This window comes from Esox lucius, chromosome 7 (genome assembly GCF_011004845.1).
Source record: "Esox lucius isolate fEsoLuc1 chromosome 7, fEsoLuc1.pri, whole genome shotgun sequence".
NCBI classification, from domain to species: domain Eukaryota; kingdom Metazoa; phylum Chordata; class Actinopteri; order Esociformes; family Esocidae; genus Esox; species Esox lucius.
The window spans coordinates 25,114,833-25,131,456 of NC_047575.1; the positions used below are offsets into that span (position 1 = coordinate 25,114,833).

At 39.3% G+C, this 16,624-nt stretch overlaps 2 protein-coding genes across 3 annotated transcripts in view; one reads left to right on the forward strand and one right to left on the reverse strand.

Annotated features, from left to right (window-relative positions):
• Positions 1–2,513, reverse strand: part of fam222ba (family with sequence similarity 222 member Ba) — a 51,114-nt gene extending 48,601 nt beyond the window's left edge. The window contains exon 1 of one of the 2 annotated variants that reach the window (XR_002197006.3): positions 2,249–2,502. The gene's annotated coding sequence lies outside the window, so the exon portion shown is untranslated. Of the gene's footprint in view, positions 1–2,248 lie in introns of both variants that reach the window. The other variant, XM_010905131.3, reaches the window with a different exon arrangement.
• Positions 2,514–7,726: 5,213 nt separating this feature from the next.
• On the forward strand, positions 7,727–15,608 carry eral1 (Era-like 12S mitochondrial rRNA chaperone 1). Its single transcript, XM_010905134.4, has 11 exons — positions 7,727–7,982; positions 8,229–8,396; positions 8,597–8,724; positions 8,841–8,918; positions 9,055–9,101; positions 9,186–9,247; positions 9,349–9,461; positions 9,629–9,952; positions 10,103–10,252; positions 13,237–13,317; positions 13,763–15,608. The coding sequence occupies exons 1-11, from the start codon at positions 7,877–7,879 to the stop codon at positions 13,883–13,885; spliced, it is 1,380 nt and encodes a 459-aa protein (XP_010903436.1). The 5' UTR covers positions 7,727–7,876; the 3' UTR covers positions 13,886–15,608.
• Positions 15,609–16,624: the final 1,016 nt, after the last annotated feature.

A 16,624-nucleotide genomic window follows, 5' to 3' on the forward strand; every position in this document is an offset into this window, starting at 1 on the left:
CTCGGGAAACAAGTGTCTGAAATTTAATTATCCACCCTTGGAAAATGTAGGGCAACTGAGCAGTGATGTAAAGCGGCACTCTCAGGCGAACTAATGTCAAGCTCTCATTTTTGATGGAGCAAGCAGAAGATATCAGAGAGCAGAACGATTAGATCTCCTCTGTTGTAAATTAAATAACCACTCTCCCAGTCTGCAAAGGAAATTGCACTTTTAAGAACCGTCAGACTCCATGAGTAAGGCAGGACATAACTTTGCTACATTATACAATATCTTAGAAGACACCAATGTCAATTTGTGATCAGCAACTTTACATTTGTGGGTGAATCACATTTCATATCATCACCACTGATATAATTGAAATCCGATAGTGTACTTAGACTCATAAGCTACAGTGGTGCTTCAACATAAGGACAACATTTATACAGAATAATGACAACAGTATGGCATCCATTCCATTACCTTCAATACAGGCAAATCTGAGATTGTATTTTGACACTAGCAGTACCTGAGCAGTAATAAAACAGACCATTTGACAAAAACATAATATTACCACAGTCTCCATTTGATCATTGGTTTCATTTGATGAAGCGCAAAAAGAAAGCATGGTAATAGATTTCCAGACTTGCAGCAGGAAAACATATAGGCTACTCTCCGTAAGGTGCACAGGCTAAAATAATCCTTGCTTCCTCTATGCCCTTATCAAACAAGAACGTCACATTTCAGTTTTACAAATCAAATATCATCCTCCAAATTGTATTCCAGCCACACAATGTAACGCGACCACCGAATGCACAGCGTAAACTTTTCTATACAATGTCAAACCTTTTACTGGTTTGTGCAAGAGTAGTCCGAGGTAAATCTGAATTTGTAAACAACTAAAGCCTTGATTGACGATAGATTTTGTGCTAAACTGAAAGACTCCAGACTGTCTGCCTATGATAAAGCAGTATGGTAGGCCTCATAGAACATAGGAAAAGCTAGAGCTGGGATGGTGAATTGAAAATCCTCAACACTGACCATATCACAGCCAATTTTCTGATATCATTAATTACTAGTAGCCTATTCTATAACTAAATAAAATACTTGTATATGTGACAGTTAACGCTTGTATAGGTGAAAGTTAATTGGACAATTGCCGGGAACAACAAACAATTGGTAAACAATTTAAAACAACAGTAGTGCAAATTTACGTTATAAGTTATTTTCCAATGTATTGTTTATTCACTAGTTCATGCGATATGGATTTTTGTCCATACTGCCCAGTTCAAAGAAAAGCCCTGGAAAATGATACAGTAACTCTGCATTCACTTCGATACCGCTTGTGGATTGTCAGATCAATCAGAATACGGAGGCACTGACGCATACCCGCCCCCTTGCTTCAAAGGTCACTGTTAGCTACTTCAGTCACAGTTAGCTAAAATTTCAGTCTCTCTCGGAGCCTCCACCCTACAGAGATAGACCGTAAGAGACAATTTCTGTCTTGCTTAGCCACCGGATGATTTAAAGTCTAATCGAAGCTACAGAGCAATGGAGCACCACACCGCGTCCTGAAAACACAACACATTTGACCTGGACCACTCACCAGCGACAAGGTGTCTACATGTAAATGTTAGCAATCAAATCATTATCAGTCTCCCCACCCAACAACACACGTGTTATTGTCCTCTCTGGCCGAGATGAGAATATTATCTGAAGTAGGTAGTAGGGTTGTAAACTAGGTACATAGCTAGTTAGTTAACTTAGTTCACTCATTATTCAGCTAAATGAATATTGGGTGTAACTGAAAACAGCCTACAGTGCTACGATAAAGAAAAGCAAACGTACTTTAAAGATACATACACAGTACTATACTAACTGGTTAATTTGTATTCAATTATGAATGATTTAGCATCAACATTAGATGACAAAAGATGCTGGCTGCTTGACAATCAATATCGAAAACGCTGAAGTCTCCAACGTTAGCGTTGTCGTGCCAAAACACTGAATTCCGTTATTTTAACAGCAGATTAGGGATTAATCCCATTTCTAGCATGCGAACTCGTAGCCACCTCAGCAAGCTGGCTAACCAATGTTAGCTACTGTGCAGCTAATGAAACACAGAAGCTACCCGCTTGCTAGCCGACGTCAAGTAGCTAACCGTAACGTTAGTATGACTCCTTTGTTGCCGTTTCAGCTTTGCACACAATTATGACAAGTAATTATCTGCCAGCGTGCTTAACTAAATCAAATATTAGTTAGAAATACTTACTCTCCCTGTACCTCCTCGAAAGGCATTGCTTAAAACCTTGTCATGGTTTAAAATTCAAATACATATATTTTTTGCTGTTGTTGCTTTGCGTTGCCGAATCACTGCTGCTGTCTGCGGCAGCAACTTCTGGCACATGCGCAGGCTTCCTCAGCATCTAGCCAAGTCGGTCCAGTTGAGCTCGTGGGGCATTTAAGCCCTGAACAAAACTCACAAGCAGCGCAATGTCCAAGACTGCGTGCTGTAGTCCTGCAAGTCAAGGGTCAGTTTTTCTGGAGCCACACCCGCGTTGAAGAAACACCCGAAAATCAAACCGCGGATCTGCGGTTTGAATTTTGTTTTCTTTCAATTTCACCATTCATTTATTTCATTTATTTTCTAATATTTACGCATTTATCAAAATGCAGATCCATTTTTAAAATATATATTTTTTGAAGCTATGTTGATATAATACAAAGAGACTAACTAATAAAACCACTAGGTTTTATCAGGGTAATTACACAACAACTATTTTCGGCTATTATTCATTCATATTCATAGATGACCAATACGGCATTGTATCGAAACCATCACCACCCATCCAACTTGGCAAATTAAACACTGTTTAATTAGGAAGCTATTCCAGCGCTGGTATTGTGACACTGCGGCAGTTTGTGGTCATACGGATATTGCAACAACCCTAATGTAAGGAGTTGACCGTCATCTTGCAAGATAACATGGAACAGCATGTTCAAGGTCCTGTTCAAGGTCATTGATACAAATTGCTATCACCTGGGGAGATAGTGGAATTTGGGGCTCTGGTTGCACATACACCTGCTGGTGTCTTCATTACTACTAACCAAGTAACCTAAGCTGTTTCAATTTAATTGGAGAAAGAGGTCCCGCAACCACCTTGGTGAAGCTGACGAACCATGAGTATTTTGAACTTGTAGACAGAGAAGTCTGTTGATGGCAGTTTAAGTTGCCTTTTGAAAACCAGTAATTATCACTGTCCTAACCTTTGTGGCTGTCCGACAGATGACACTGTGTCGGACAGCTGGAAACAGATGGACCCACAGCAAGTTGGTGTCCACCATGGCTCTGTGCATGATGGAAAACTGTTCCCAGTTTGAGTTGATTGTAGCATGTAGTGTATTTATATTTGCCACTCCCCGCAATCAAAGACCTGATTGTGAAATATGTATATTGCTTGACAAATGAGGTTGTGGCACCTGCTTGCACCCTTGCATTTTTGTGATATTCAATTCACTTTGCCTAGTCGCAACAACTCAACAGCTGGTTCAGTAGAGTCAACTTTTAGACTTATGCTGCTCATTGTGCAAAGACACTTTCTTATCACACTGCTCACCCAATCAGATAGTATTTGGTAGTACATATGTGCTTGGAGGAGTGAGAAGTGGGTGGCTCAATGGGCGAACTCAAACAATAAATACACACCTGTCCCTGTATGGATTTACTTTAAAAAATCGTGGGCACTTTAAGACATTTGATTCTGCTGTATGTAACGACCACCCCTGCCAACCCCTCTGTCTACCGTTCATCCTCCCCGGAGTACTAGTTATGTTTCGTTGTTATTGCCCTTATTACATTCAGTCCTGTCCTGTGTTATAGTCAAGCTACAAGTCCTCTACCTATCTCTGTGCTATCAGCACCAGAGCACTGTGAACAGGTGTTTCCAGTTGCCTTGTTAGTATGGTATTTAGCCAGTGTTGTTCAAGGACTGTTTGTGGATTATTGTTTCATGGGCCGTTTCTAAGCTTGACGAGTCTTTGTTTTGGACTATTTTCCATTAAATTATTGTTGATTGCACTTGCCTCTGCTTCCTACCTAAGAAATGTTACACTGTATCATGAGTATGCGTACAGCACACAGTAATAGCAATAAAGGACACATAGCAAATTTGTTTGAGCTAGTCTCCTATGCATGGATTGGTCCTCTGTGATTTTGTCTGGTAGCCGTGATGGTGAGAAGTTGAATGGAACTAAGGACATTAAATGGGGCTTATTAATGTTTTGTCTATACACTATAGGGGTTCAGAAATACAATGACAATTCTAAAGTGTGTGCAAATTAAATTTAAAAAATCATGGCTTCCTCATCATGTCATACAAAATATCTTGATGGATTGCAGTGTTGTCATTAGCTAGTGAAGTTAGTCAAAAATGGCAAGTGATGTTAGTCCCTTCCACAAGGCCAAATTCAATTATATGGTTAAATACTAATCTTTTATACCCTCTATACAGCCACAGCAAAATATGTAGCTAGGTAAAACAAACAAGAAGGAGGTGAATTGGCCATTAATAGTGTTGAATTTGCATTGTGACCACAGCTTCTTTTGTATTTTTGGTACAGTACTGATTCTCTCCAGAAATTAACTTTCAGATAATGATGTTGACTGGAAATTAACTTCCAGATAAAACTTTCCCCCTCAGTAATGGCAGGCCTGCCATTACTGAGGCCGACATGGCACTGGGGAATACATTTTATGTGACACATGCAAAACTCACTTAGACAGATCAACATGAAGATCGTCAGAGAACACGCAAATGAACTTTTTAAAAGTGTTGTTAACCTAAATAAATTAGTTAATAACTATAAAACAAATGGCTAAATGCCATAAAATTCTCATCTCCAGTTTAGCACCAAACAACTAAAGTTCTGATGAACCTTAAAAAGGATGCAAGTTTATGTTGACTCCACACACACTGAAAAATAATGGTTTGAGAGGTAAAAATAAATATACAGGGATCACAGCTGGAAAATTGCACAAGTTGGTTGAATCTTGGGGTTAGCGATTCTCCAAAACTACAATTAGACACAACATCCATGCCAACAAGTAAGCCTCTATTCATATCAATACATACATGTCAATGCCTGGAGTTTGCTAAATGTTGTTGGAACTTAGATTAGAAAATATATATTTTTGGCCACAAACACCGGTGGTCATGTAGAAACAAACTTATGCCCAATCTCCCTCTATTGGAGCATAGACACCTGTTTGTCATTATAACCCTCACTTGTGTTCCTGATTACTGTCCCTGTTTAAATTCCTTCCACCATCTTGTATCTTGTCGGTCATTGTTTGGTTTTGCCCTATGTTTAACATTATTATGTTGTGTTTTGTTTTCGTAGTTTTATTATGCCTTAGTTCCTTTTATTACAAGACATCTGTTCTCCCAGCACATGTATCCTGCCTCCATTCCTTCAAAGTTACAATTACTGTCACTGAATATCTCTCTGCTCAGGTTCATTTTCCAATGCATTCTATTCCCAGTCTTGCATCTGTGAGGTTTGATAGTAATAAGGTTTTTTAATTGTCATCTGTAACAAAGCCAGGAACTTCCCCTATTACGGGAATTGTGTTGGTCCTGGTCTTCTATATTGACTCCAAGAAGAAAGTTCCTCCTGTCACATATTTACCCGATGTCTCCTACTGCAGTCAGGCTGGCATGGGATGTAAAGTAACAGGCAGCTGCTAGTGTGACGTTGTCAACCTTGCTGCTGGCGAGGAAAAATAAAGTTGATGAAATAATAAGCATGAGACATGAGCATGTCAAGAGGGAGCTGTGGGAGAAGCCAGGCAGGGACTGCCAGTGCAACCAAGCTTTCTCCAATATGGATGATTGGAGTCTGTAACACAATACAGCAGCTGCAGAGTTGCCACGTCCTATAGAAGGCCTTCATCAAAATGCTTTTTAAGAAATGATTTAGTCCCCTTCCCTGAACAAAACACCCACCAGGTCACATTGATCTCCGGTGATTGTGAAGTCCCTCTCTGATTGGAGACAGAGAAAAAAAGTTATAGTAAATCTACACATGCAATCAATATGACTTGTCTGTGAAGTGGATCGATAATGCTTCCCTTTGAAATCATCAATCATGTCGACTGTGAATTTAAAAACTGTAATTAGGTACTGTGTTCTTAAAAATCCTTTATTGACATTCTTCTGGGACAGGAGAAAAGACACCAGTCTGCGTTATTAACTTTATATTATGGCCTGATGGTGCCCACTGCTGTGCTGCTACTTCCTCATCCCCAGCTGAAGTGACTGTGATTGGGCTTTCAGACAGAGCTGTACCCCCTGTTTTCTTTTACATGATGGTTGTGGTGGTGGGTGTAATAATAGTTGCATGTCAGGCAGGATTTGGCTTGTGGCATTGTAATGTTCTGGTCGATATGATAACCAAGGCATTACCATGTCTTGAGTTTACATGTGATGTCTCAATTAATTATATCCTACATTATAAATGGGATGCTTTGGATCCTGATTGCTGGTTGGCTGAGAGCTGTGGTATATGTGACCATGGGTGTGACATCATACTGCCTTATTACTTAATTATACTTGCTTATTATCATTCATGGTACACCAGTATTGCTAATATTATTGATATTTATTGTTTTATTTTTTACCGTGGGAGCGTAAACAGGTTCCTTTTTCTGTTTAGATTTTTCTTTTTGGTCATGAATTGCTATTCCTTTATCATCTTTTAATATTTTCATTACATTTTACATCCAAAATGTTTTATTATAAATTCACCAACTAGATTTTTGGTAAAATTAATTGTGTTAATAAAAAAATATGAATTTATTTTATAGCCATAAAGAAGCCCATTTAAATCCCATTTTGGCAATTTGTGTATTCATACCTCAATTTGCCATGAAAATGCTACTTTGAAATCAAGGGATTCAAGTTCAGTTCAAAGTTGTATTTATCAAATACACCGAATAATACAGCTTTATTCTGAGCAAAGGAATGAGACATGGCATCTACGTAGTAAGAATTAAAAAAGAAATAAAGCAAAAATATAGCAAATATATATAGCATATATAATAATATATAGCATATTTATAGCAATATAGCATAACAATGTAAACCAGCAGCAATTTTAAAGTGTAGAATGGGGAATATGAACAATATGGTTCGAAGTATTGAATATTATAAATATAATAAGAGTGTAATATGCCTATGAATGGTACATATGAAAAATAATATGAACATTCAGAAAACATGAGCATATAGAATGTACTTGTGTGATCAATATGATCATAGATCAGTGTTGCTGGTTGAGGAGACTGATGGACTGAGGGATAAAAACTGCACATAATTGACATAGTACACAATTTTCAAGGACCATAACGCATACAGGTCCTCATTGTGCCATATAGATTAGCTGGCAGCATTAAATGAATTAATGTCAGTTAATTGTCCACATTTTAAAAATCATCACTGTACCCCGACAACAAAGAAAAATAACTTAGAATACATCAGTGCAATGTGGGCATTGAAAACATATTTACACACACAACCTTCATAAGGTAATAGAACTGTCTAAAGCAAGGTTCGAGAACTACTTCAAAATAAGGTTGCATTTCCCCCCCTATTGGAGCGTTTCGAAAGAGAGATGAAAAGAGCGTTACCTCCTCTTCGCTAGGGGGCGGTAAAGCCAAATCTCGCCGCAAATAATAAATGAACAGTTACACACTCACAGATAAAAACTACTCGTTAGTTTATCTGTCATGGCTGCGCTCTGAGTAAAACGTGAAAATAAACAGTATGCTGATACTAGAGTCACTGAAATATGTTGGCATTTAGCAGGAAATCTGAGAAATAAGTTAGTATAATAATTGCAAATGGCTTTACGTGTAAGCGTATTGATTTTCCGGAGGTCTGTACGTTTTCCGAGGGTCGCTAACGTTTTGGTGCCTAAGGGATATGTATCTCCTTTTGTCAGAACGGGTCAGTCTTTACCTACTTTATATTAACTTCATCAGTTGTCATGCATTTGTAATAGCCAATGTTTTTCACACCCACCAACATGTTTTGTCTGAAACTACATTCAGCAATGGATCCGCAATAATGAACTTATAGAATTCGTTTGTAAAAAGCTTCATCCATACGATTATGTAAACCATGCTGCATGAGTTACCTGGAAAGTCTACGCATTGGTGATAACCTTGATGCCTCTCTGTTACTTTGATTTAGGATGTGCTGCAGGTCGTCCAGGGACCAGTTATGGACAGGGTTTTCGCTACATCTCTGCCTGTTTTATTTCATCAGATGCGTTTTTGAGTAAAATGGTGAAAAGCAACAAAGTGGCGGTGACAGATGAGTGTCTTTATCGCTATCCAACCTCACTTCCTTATCACAGCGGTAATCACAAATGCTGTTGCTGCATCTGAAAATATAATTGGGTTATTACCTACTGGCATGGCGCATCCCTGTACAGTTCCTCAAAAATGCTAAACACTGAATTTCTGTACGGATTGCATGTTTTATATTCTAAAACATAATTGTAATGTATTATATTGACATAATTTTTCTGATATAGCAATGCCAAACTCTGTTTTCAGTGGGGCAAATGTCATTGCATGTGAAGGATGCAGATCAACCAGAAAACACAAAGCTTTTAAAAGTGGCCATCATTGGTGCCCCAAATGCTGGGAAGTCCACACTGTCCAACTCACTGCTTGGTAGAAAGGTATTCCAATATTCCACGCTAGCCATTTTCTGCACTTTCAGCTGTGGACCTACCAATCATGGGTGACTGATGTGGAGTGTATGTCCATTAACACCTATTAAATAAATATCTTATAGGTGTTCGCTGTTTCCAAGAAAGTTCACACTACACGTTCCCGTACCCTTGGAGTTCTTACTGAAGATGACACACAAATTGTGAGGATCACCTCAAACCATGCTTTGGGATTTGCATACATTTTTCAGTTGAGAATGTTTTTTGAGCCAGAACACTTTGTCGTTCTAATTGGATAATTACAAGAAAACCTCTAATTTCTCCTGTTTGTTCCTCAAGATTTTACTGGACACTCCTGGTCTCACTACACCTTCAAAAGTCAAGAGGTATGATTTCCTTCACTGATTTCTGTATTGCAGTGCTGAATGAACCTGGCAAATCTCCAACGGGTTTATTTATCTTCATCACAGGCATCAGCTGGAAAAGTCTTTCCTTGAGGATCCCTGGAACACAGTCAAGGAAGCTGACCTTGGTACTGCATGATTCCATTCTTTGCAAATATCCAGTCACACAAAAATCAGGCCATAAAAAATCTGATTTAATATAATGTCTGCTTTTTTTTTATGTCTTAAGTGGTTGTAATGGTGGATGTGTCAGACAAGTGGGCATGCAGAAAGCTAGACTTTGAGGTCCTGAAATGCCTGACCCATTACTCAGATGTCCCAGCAGTCCTAGTTCTAAATAAGGTATTTTGTCTCTCTGAATTGTTCCCACACATGAAAACCTTTTCTTTCCTTGGCCTTGTCTTATGGTCAATATGAATAGATATCATATGCACTGAGATCATGGTTTTCAAATCATATAATGACTGTCTATGTTGGAATTAGCAAATCATGAACCGTGTACTGCACAGGTTGACCTTCTGAAGAGCAAGAGCCGGTTGTTGGAGATCACGGCAGACCTGACGTGTGGAGTTGTGAACGGGCGGAAGCTGCAGCTCAGAAGAGTGATCAAGCCCCCCTGGGCTGAGAGGAGGGCAGACAGGGAGGTTAGGACATCAGGACCCAGAGAGGAGAACGAGCCACACGGTGTGGTGGATTCTGGTGAGAGCAGTGAGGCCCAGGGAGGGCTGCGTGGTGACCAGCTGAGGACTCTGAAGAACCAACAGGGCTGGGCTTGTTTCAAAGATGTCTTCATGCTCTCTGCTGTGGACAGGGAGGATGTGGAGACACTGAAGGTGATGTTTGATTATGGTCCCATAGAGACTTGTGACTTATATATTTCCAAGTAGAAAGGTACACTTAATAGTGAGGAATTTTCATTTTTTTTAAAGCTGTGGACATCAGTTGTAGCTACAGTATTTTGACTCTGTCTGTCTGTCCTACAGAGATACTTTGTTGTGTCGGCAAAGCTTGGGTCTTGGGAGTACCACAGTGGTGTTCTGACTGACCAGACTCCCGAGGAACTCTGCCTCAGCACGGTCAGAGAAAAGCTTCTGGAATATCTACCCAAAGAAGTGCCCTACACAATGACACAGGTGACTTTAGGTGTCATTATTTACAAACACCATGATTGCAAAGTCAGAAAATCCACTTCTGATATTGCCACATACAGGCATACAGTAATGTGTGCATATGTATTAACCATTTGAAAGGGATTCTTCCTCATAGTCAGATGAATTCGTGGGTACCAATTTTATGTGCAGTTTAAAGGAATTTGCAAATAAGCACAATCGGTTAGTAGTGTTAGTGCAATGACTAGAAGTCTACAGTATCTGCAAGCATGCAAGTACAACCCCATTTCCAAAAATGTTGGGATGCTGTGTAAAACCGAATGCAATGATGTGCACATCATTTATCCCTATATTGAATTGAAAATGGTAAAAATTTATTTTAATAGTTTTTTGTCAAATACATGCCCATTTTGAATTTGATGCCAGGAACACGTGTCAAAAATATTGGGACAGGGGCATCTTTACCACAGTTTTGCATCACCTCCGCGTAAGCGACTGACTGACTGCCCCTTGTTAAATAGTTTAGTGATTAGAGAAGCAGACTTGAGAACTAAAGGTCCCGAGTTCGCATCTCCTCGCAGGCAAAGCAAAGTACGCATTGTGAATTATTCCGTGTTGGCGAAGACTTTGCTGGCTAAAACCGAAACCTGAAACTGTATACGGTTATATTGCGACTGTTTCTGACATGGAATTGTTCATCTTCAGTCTCGTTAGCAATTGCTCAATTCTTATGATTATTCCTAGGATTGTAGTAGATACTAGTAACCCTATTACTGGCAAAAAGCTGTGGCAAAAGCAATACAGTTCATAAATGTTTTTGTGGTGGAGGTGAACTTAATAATAAATGTTAGTCAGTTTTACACAATCCTCTATGGAGTCTAGCGACTGCTGAAACGTGTAATGCCGTCGCGTATTGGTTAAAAACAATGCCTCTCATGTCTTGGAGGTGTGTTTGGGGTCGTTATCATGTTGGGATATTGCCCTGCGGCCCAGTCTCCGAAGGGAGGGGATCATGCTCTGCTTCAGTATGTCACAGTACATGTTGGCATGTATTCTTGTGTACAAGAATGCGAATTGTCTGCCAGTATTTTCTGATTACATGCAGCATTCATCTTGACATCAATTTTCACAAGATTCCCCATGCCTTTAGAGCCCCCCCCCCCCCCCCCCCCCGCCAAAACATCAGTGAGCCACCACCATGCTTCACAGTGGGGATGGTATTCTGTTCAATATAGGCCTTGTTGACCCCTCTCCAAAAATGGCGCTTATGGTTGTGACCATAAAGCTCTATCTTGGTCTCGTCACTCCAAATTACAGTGTGCTAGAGGCTGTGAGGCGTGTCAAGGTGTTGTCAGGCATATTGTAACCAGGCTTTTTTGTAGCATTGGCACAGTAAAGGCTTCTTTTTTGCAACTCGACCATGCAGCTAATTTTGTTCAAGTATCGTCGTATTCTACACCTTGAAACAACCACACTGTCTTTTTCCAGAGCAGCCTGTATTTCTCCAGAGGTTACCTGTGGGTTTTGTGTGTGTAACAAGGCCCAACATTCATGGGTATGTAAACTTTTGATCAGGGCCATTTGGGTGATTTCTGTTATCATTATGATTTTAAAAGGAGCCAAACAACTATGTGAAAATTAATTGCTTCATTTAAGGATCACTATCCTTAAAAAAAATATTTCTTCATATTGTCTTTTCATATTTTCAAAATCAATGCCAAAATGTCACAATTTCTGCCGGGGTATGTAAACTTATGAACGCGACTGTAGTCTGGATTGCAGTATATGTTGCCCCAAAACCTGTTTATATTATTCAGCATTAATGGTGCCTTCATAGATGTGCAGGTCACCCATGCCACGTGTACTAATGGAACCCCATAGCATCACGGATGCTGGCTTTTGAATGCCAATAACAAGACCACAGGACAGTTTTCCACTTTGCCTCAGTACATCGTAAATGATTTCAGTTCCAGAGAAGGCGGTGGCGGTTCTGGATCTTGTTTATATATGGTTTCTTCTTTGCATGGTAGAGTTTTAACTTGCATTTGTGGATGCAGTGACATACTGTGTTCACAGACAATGGTTTCTGGAAGTGTTCCTGAGCCCATGCATTGATTTCCACATTTCTGTTTTTAATTCAGTCTGAGGGCCTGGAGATCACAGCCATCCAGTATTGGTTTTCGTATTTGTCCCTTGCATACAGAGATTTCCCTGGATTCTCTGAATCTTTTAATGATATTAAGTACCGTAGATGATGAGATCCCTAAACACATTGCAGTTTTACGTTGAGAAACATTATTCATTCATTGTTGCACTATATGCCTATGCAGTCTTTTACAGAGTGTTGAACCCCATCCCCCATCCTGACAGACCCGTCCTCTCTGGAATGATCTTTTAATACCCAATCCTGTTACCTGTTGCCAATTGACCTAATTACACTGAACAAAATTATGAACGCAACATTTCTGTTTTTGCCCCCCTTTATCATGAGCTGAACTCAAGGATCTAAGACTTTCTCTATGTACACAAGCCCTATTTCTCTCAAATATTGTTCACAAATCTATGTAAATCTGTGTTAGTGAGCACATCTCCTTTGCCGAGATAATCCATCCACCTCACAGGTGTGGCATACCATGATGCTGATTAGACAGCATGATTATTGCACAGTTGTGCCTTAGGCTGGCCACAATAAAAGGCCACTCTAAAGTGTTTTTATTTACATCCCAACTTTTTTGGAAACGGGGTTGTAGATAAAGTAAACTTCCAGTCATTGCACTTTGGCTAGTGAGCACTGGCTTGAAAAACTCAGAAATAGCTCAACAGTTTAAAGGAATATTCACATCTGGATAAAAAAGTGTCCCTAATACATTTCAATAATCTTGATAAGTGCAATCTACAATCCCAATGTTTAATCACTCTTTACACCCTAATGTGCCAGACATAAACATGTCAGCACATATAGGGAAATACTCACAGTAGTACCACCTTATACATTTTTATTTTTGCAGTCCATTGACTTGTGGCACGACAGGGAGAATGGAGAGCTGGATATAGCAGTAAAACTGTATGTGAAAAAAGAAGGACACATGGTAAGTGTGCTGCATTTCCCAGTAGTATTTTCAGTTAGTTTTTTTGTGTGTATATTTTATTTGGATTCATACAATAGGAACCAGACACAGGTGACACCAAACTCTCAGACATCACGTAAAGACAAATTGTTTGTTTATATTTACATGCTACAGGTGTGACCCATTTTTTCGATTGATTACATCTTCATTTATATAGAAGTTTAGATCTAATCAAACAAATTACTTTATTGTGTCTGTAGCAACCACAACATGAAAAAGCATAAATTCACTAATAAACAAAGAAATGTCAACGAAAACATGTTATTTCTATTAGAATATGTTTGCTTATGTTGTTGTATGTTGGAAATTGTTGTGAAAACAGAATAAACGCCTCCGTACATTTAAATATTAGCAATCTGCAAGTTTTCAATTTCATATTTCGGTCCTTCATTTCCTCTGCTTACAGAAAATGGTGATTGGCCAGGCTGGGCAGATGGTTGCGAGGATAGCCAGGGAGGCTGGAGAAGACCTGAGCAGTGTGTTCCTCAGGGAGGTGAAACTAAGGCTTTCAGTGAAAGTGAAAAACTGAAGAGGTTCATGAGAAACTGAGTGTTATGTTAATTGAGTAAACATAGTATGTAGGCCTACTGAGTCTGAAATATACACATTTGTGGATTCTATTTAGATTATATTCAATAAAAGACTTGTTTCTACTGCTCAATTGTGGGCATAACTTTAGCTAAACTATGCTGCTTTTGAGAGTTCATGATAAGTCAACTGCTAAGATAACTACCAATAATGGAAACACAGAAACAGCTTCCTTTCACTTGGTCCTTTTTTTATATTTCTTTTTTTCAAGGTTCATGATACTGTAATCTTGCATGAGAGTGGCTCTTAAGTAAATGCTGGATTGCAGATTCAGCTTGTAACATTGTGACCTCACATCTCTGTTATTCAAACGGCTGTATTTTGGCATGTGTAGAATGTATGTGTGTGCAGTGAGGGTTGGTCAAGACAGACTGTGAAAAGCTACTTTTATCTTTGTGTCCCAGAACCTTGCCTTTAGGCATCTCTGCTAACCTGGCGTGCTGGTAGTTAAACTGAGAGTAGCATGGTCATGTTCTGTCTGTTGAATGTCCCTTTTGTGTTATCCAATCCCTGCCTCTCTCATTTCGCTCGCTGTCCCTTCATCTCTTTTTCTTTATTTATTTATCAGTTCCCCCTAGCATTACTCTATCCTTAAGCCTCCATTTCTTTCTTAATATTTATTTTATTTTTCCTATATTTCCTTTTATTTCTCCCCTAATGATTAAATGAAAGGGAAGAATAGTGCTAACTTTCTGGTATAACGAGTGGAGTTTAATCATTCTTTGGTCACTATCCAGATCATCTTGATGAATACCAAGTGTTTGCCCTGTGGCCTAAAGCAAGTCAAAAGAGAGCGGGGAGTGTGATCTCTCAATTCACTCAGTGTACAAAAACAGTGGCTTTGCAATCCTAACAACCATGTGTTAATCACTGATTACACAAATCAACTGCTTTAATAAAGCTGTACATTGGAAGTATTGCAAGGTGGTAACATGGGTACAATATAAAACGTTTCAAGTGAGATGATATAGCAGACATTGATCTTTGGAATTTTGTATTTTATTTCACAAGTCAAAAAACAATGTTTCATATAAATATGAAGAATCATATTAAAACCAATTTTGTTCTTAGTATACCTAACCTGTTGTAAACCAATGTGAGATCTTGTGGGGAACGTTTTTTTTGTTTTCTTTATCGCAACTCCCGATGACATTGAGAAGCAGCAGTAGAACCCTTACCATTACTAAAACTCAGTAATGGTAACGGTTTGATCGCCACCCTCTGGCTTCCCGTCTCCAGCAGAACCCGTCCATGCGTGTACTACTGTAGCTATGACATTGAGAGGCGTCAATGGAACCCTTACCATTGCTAAAACTCAGTAATGGTAACGGTTTGATCGCCACCCTCTAGCTTTTCACCGTCAACAGTTTGTGTGTCCGCTGATGAATGAGACCCTGGATAGTACATCATCTATACTGTAGTGTCACCATAAAGAACTTACAGTATATGATGATATCCTGTCCAGGGCACAAGAACAACAAAGTCCCATGGTCACTTTGCCTAAATGAAAAGACCCGTTGGAAAAAGAGAATGGATACAACATTAACTACTTGCACAAACAAACATGTACAAAACAGGGTTAAGTCAACCGCCCCAGGTATGAATATAATATGAACACTGTATTTGAAATTTTTCCCCAATAAAACATTTATGAATGATCCGCAGAAGTGTCTGTAGTTAAGATATTTTAATATACATTTCTAAATAAAATATAAGTCCAATTGTGTGGCAAGACGAGTGCAGGTCCCACATTGCATTATACCAATAAAATTCACATTAGTTCCCTTGATGCGATTACTTGTGGTTAACTAAGACAAACCACTTGGCAGATCATGTTTATAGAGGACCTTCTCTACTCACTACGCATCAACTCCCTCACCTAATCATCCAGCTTCAAATTATGCCCTATTGACAGCTTAAGAGGTTTAAAATGTTAAGTGGTAAAACATGGCTGTAAATATCAGAGTGGGCCAATAAGTGCTCATCTTACCTTCACATCTAGTCTTTTCTGCATCTTCCTCACTGTCTCCATTTCAAGAAGAAAGTGTTAATTATAGTTGTTGATGGGGATTTCTAACACCACGCTGCTCAGGTTTAAGACAGGTAACACGTCTCCAAACACCACCATGCTGTTCACAGACTGCTGACAGCTCGCAAAGGTCTCCTTTAAGGCCACCAGCTCATTTGCATATGGTGACAACTTGGCTGTGATCCCCTTATCTATCAGATTCTGGGTCTGGTCCTGTTTGCCTCTGACAAATGGTGGGGCTCCACCCCTTCTTATCAGGCCCCAAACAGTTTGGCAACATCAGGTGTTTAACAGCTTGTCTGACACCCCTCCATGCCCCTACACACCCTTCCCAAAGTTTTTGGCAATGATACAAGGGCACAGATATGTCCTTATTTTGGCATGTTTATTTGACTTATCTTTTCAACTTGCTTCTTAAGAGGTCTTTTGTTTAAATCAGTAAATAATTCACAATAGAAGAACATCCTAAGAGACAGACGGGAACTTTCAAAAATGCTGCAAATACATATTTGACAGTAACCCACAATGAAAACTTCATATAGGGGAATGCGATCAGTTGTGACGCAATCAGCTGTGAACGTGACTACGAAAGAAAGGGTAGCTCATTTCATTGCATTAGTGGTGTGACTTGCAACCATCTTTCTGGAGTAT

Excerpts from the sequence above, each read along its gene's own strand:
- eral1 (XM_010905134.4), top strand. The coding sequence starts at position 7,877 with ATGGCTTTACGTGTAAGCGTATTGATTTTCCGGAGGTCTGTACGTTTT. Across the intron at positions 9,248-9,348 it reads AGTCAAGGAAGCTGACCTTG|TGGTTGTAATGGTGGATGTG; the intron begins GTACTGCATGAT and ends TTATGTCTTAAG. Across the intron at positions 13,318-13,762 it reads TGAAAAAAGAAGGACACATG|AAAATGGTGATTGGCCAGGC; the intron begins GTAAGTGTGCTG and ends CTCTGCTTACAG.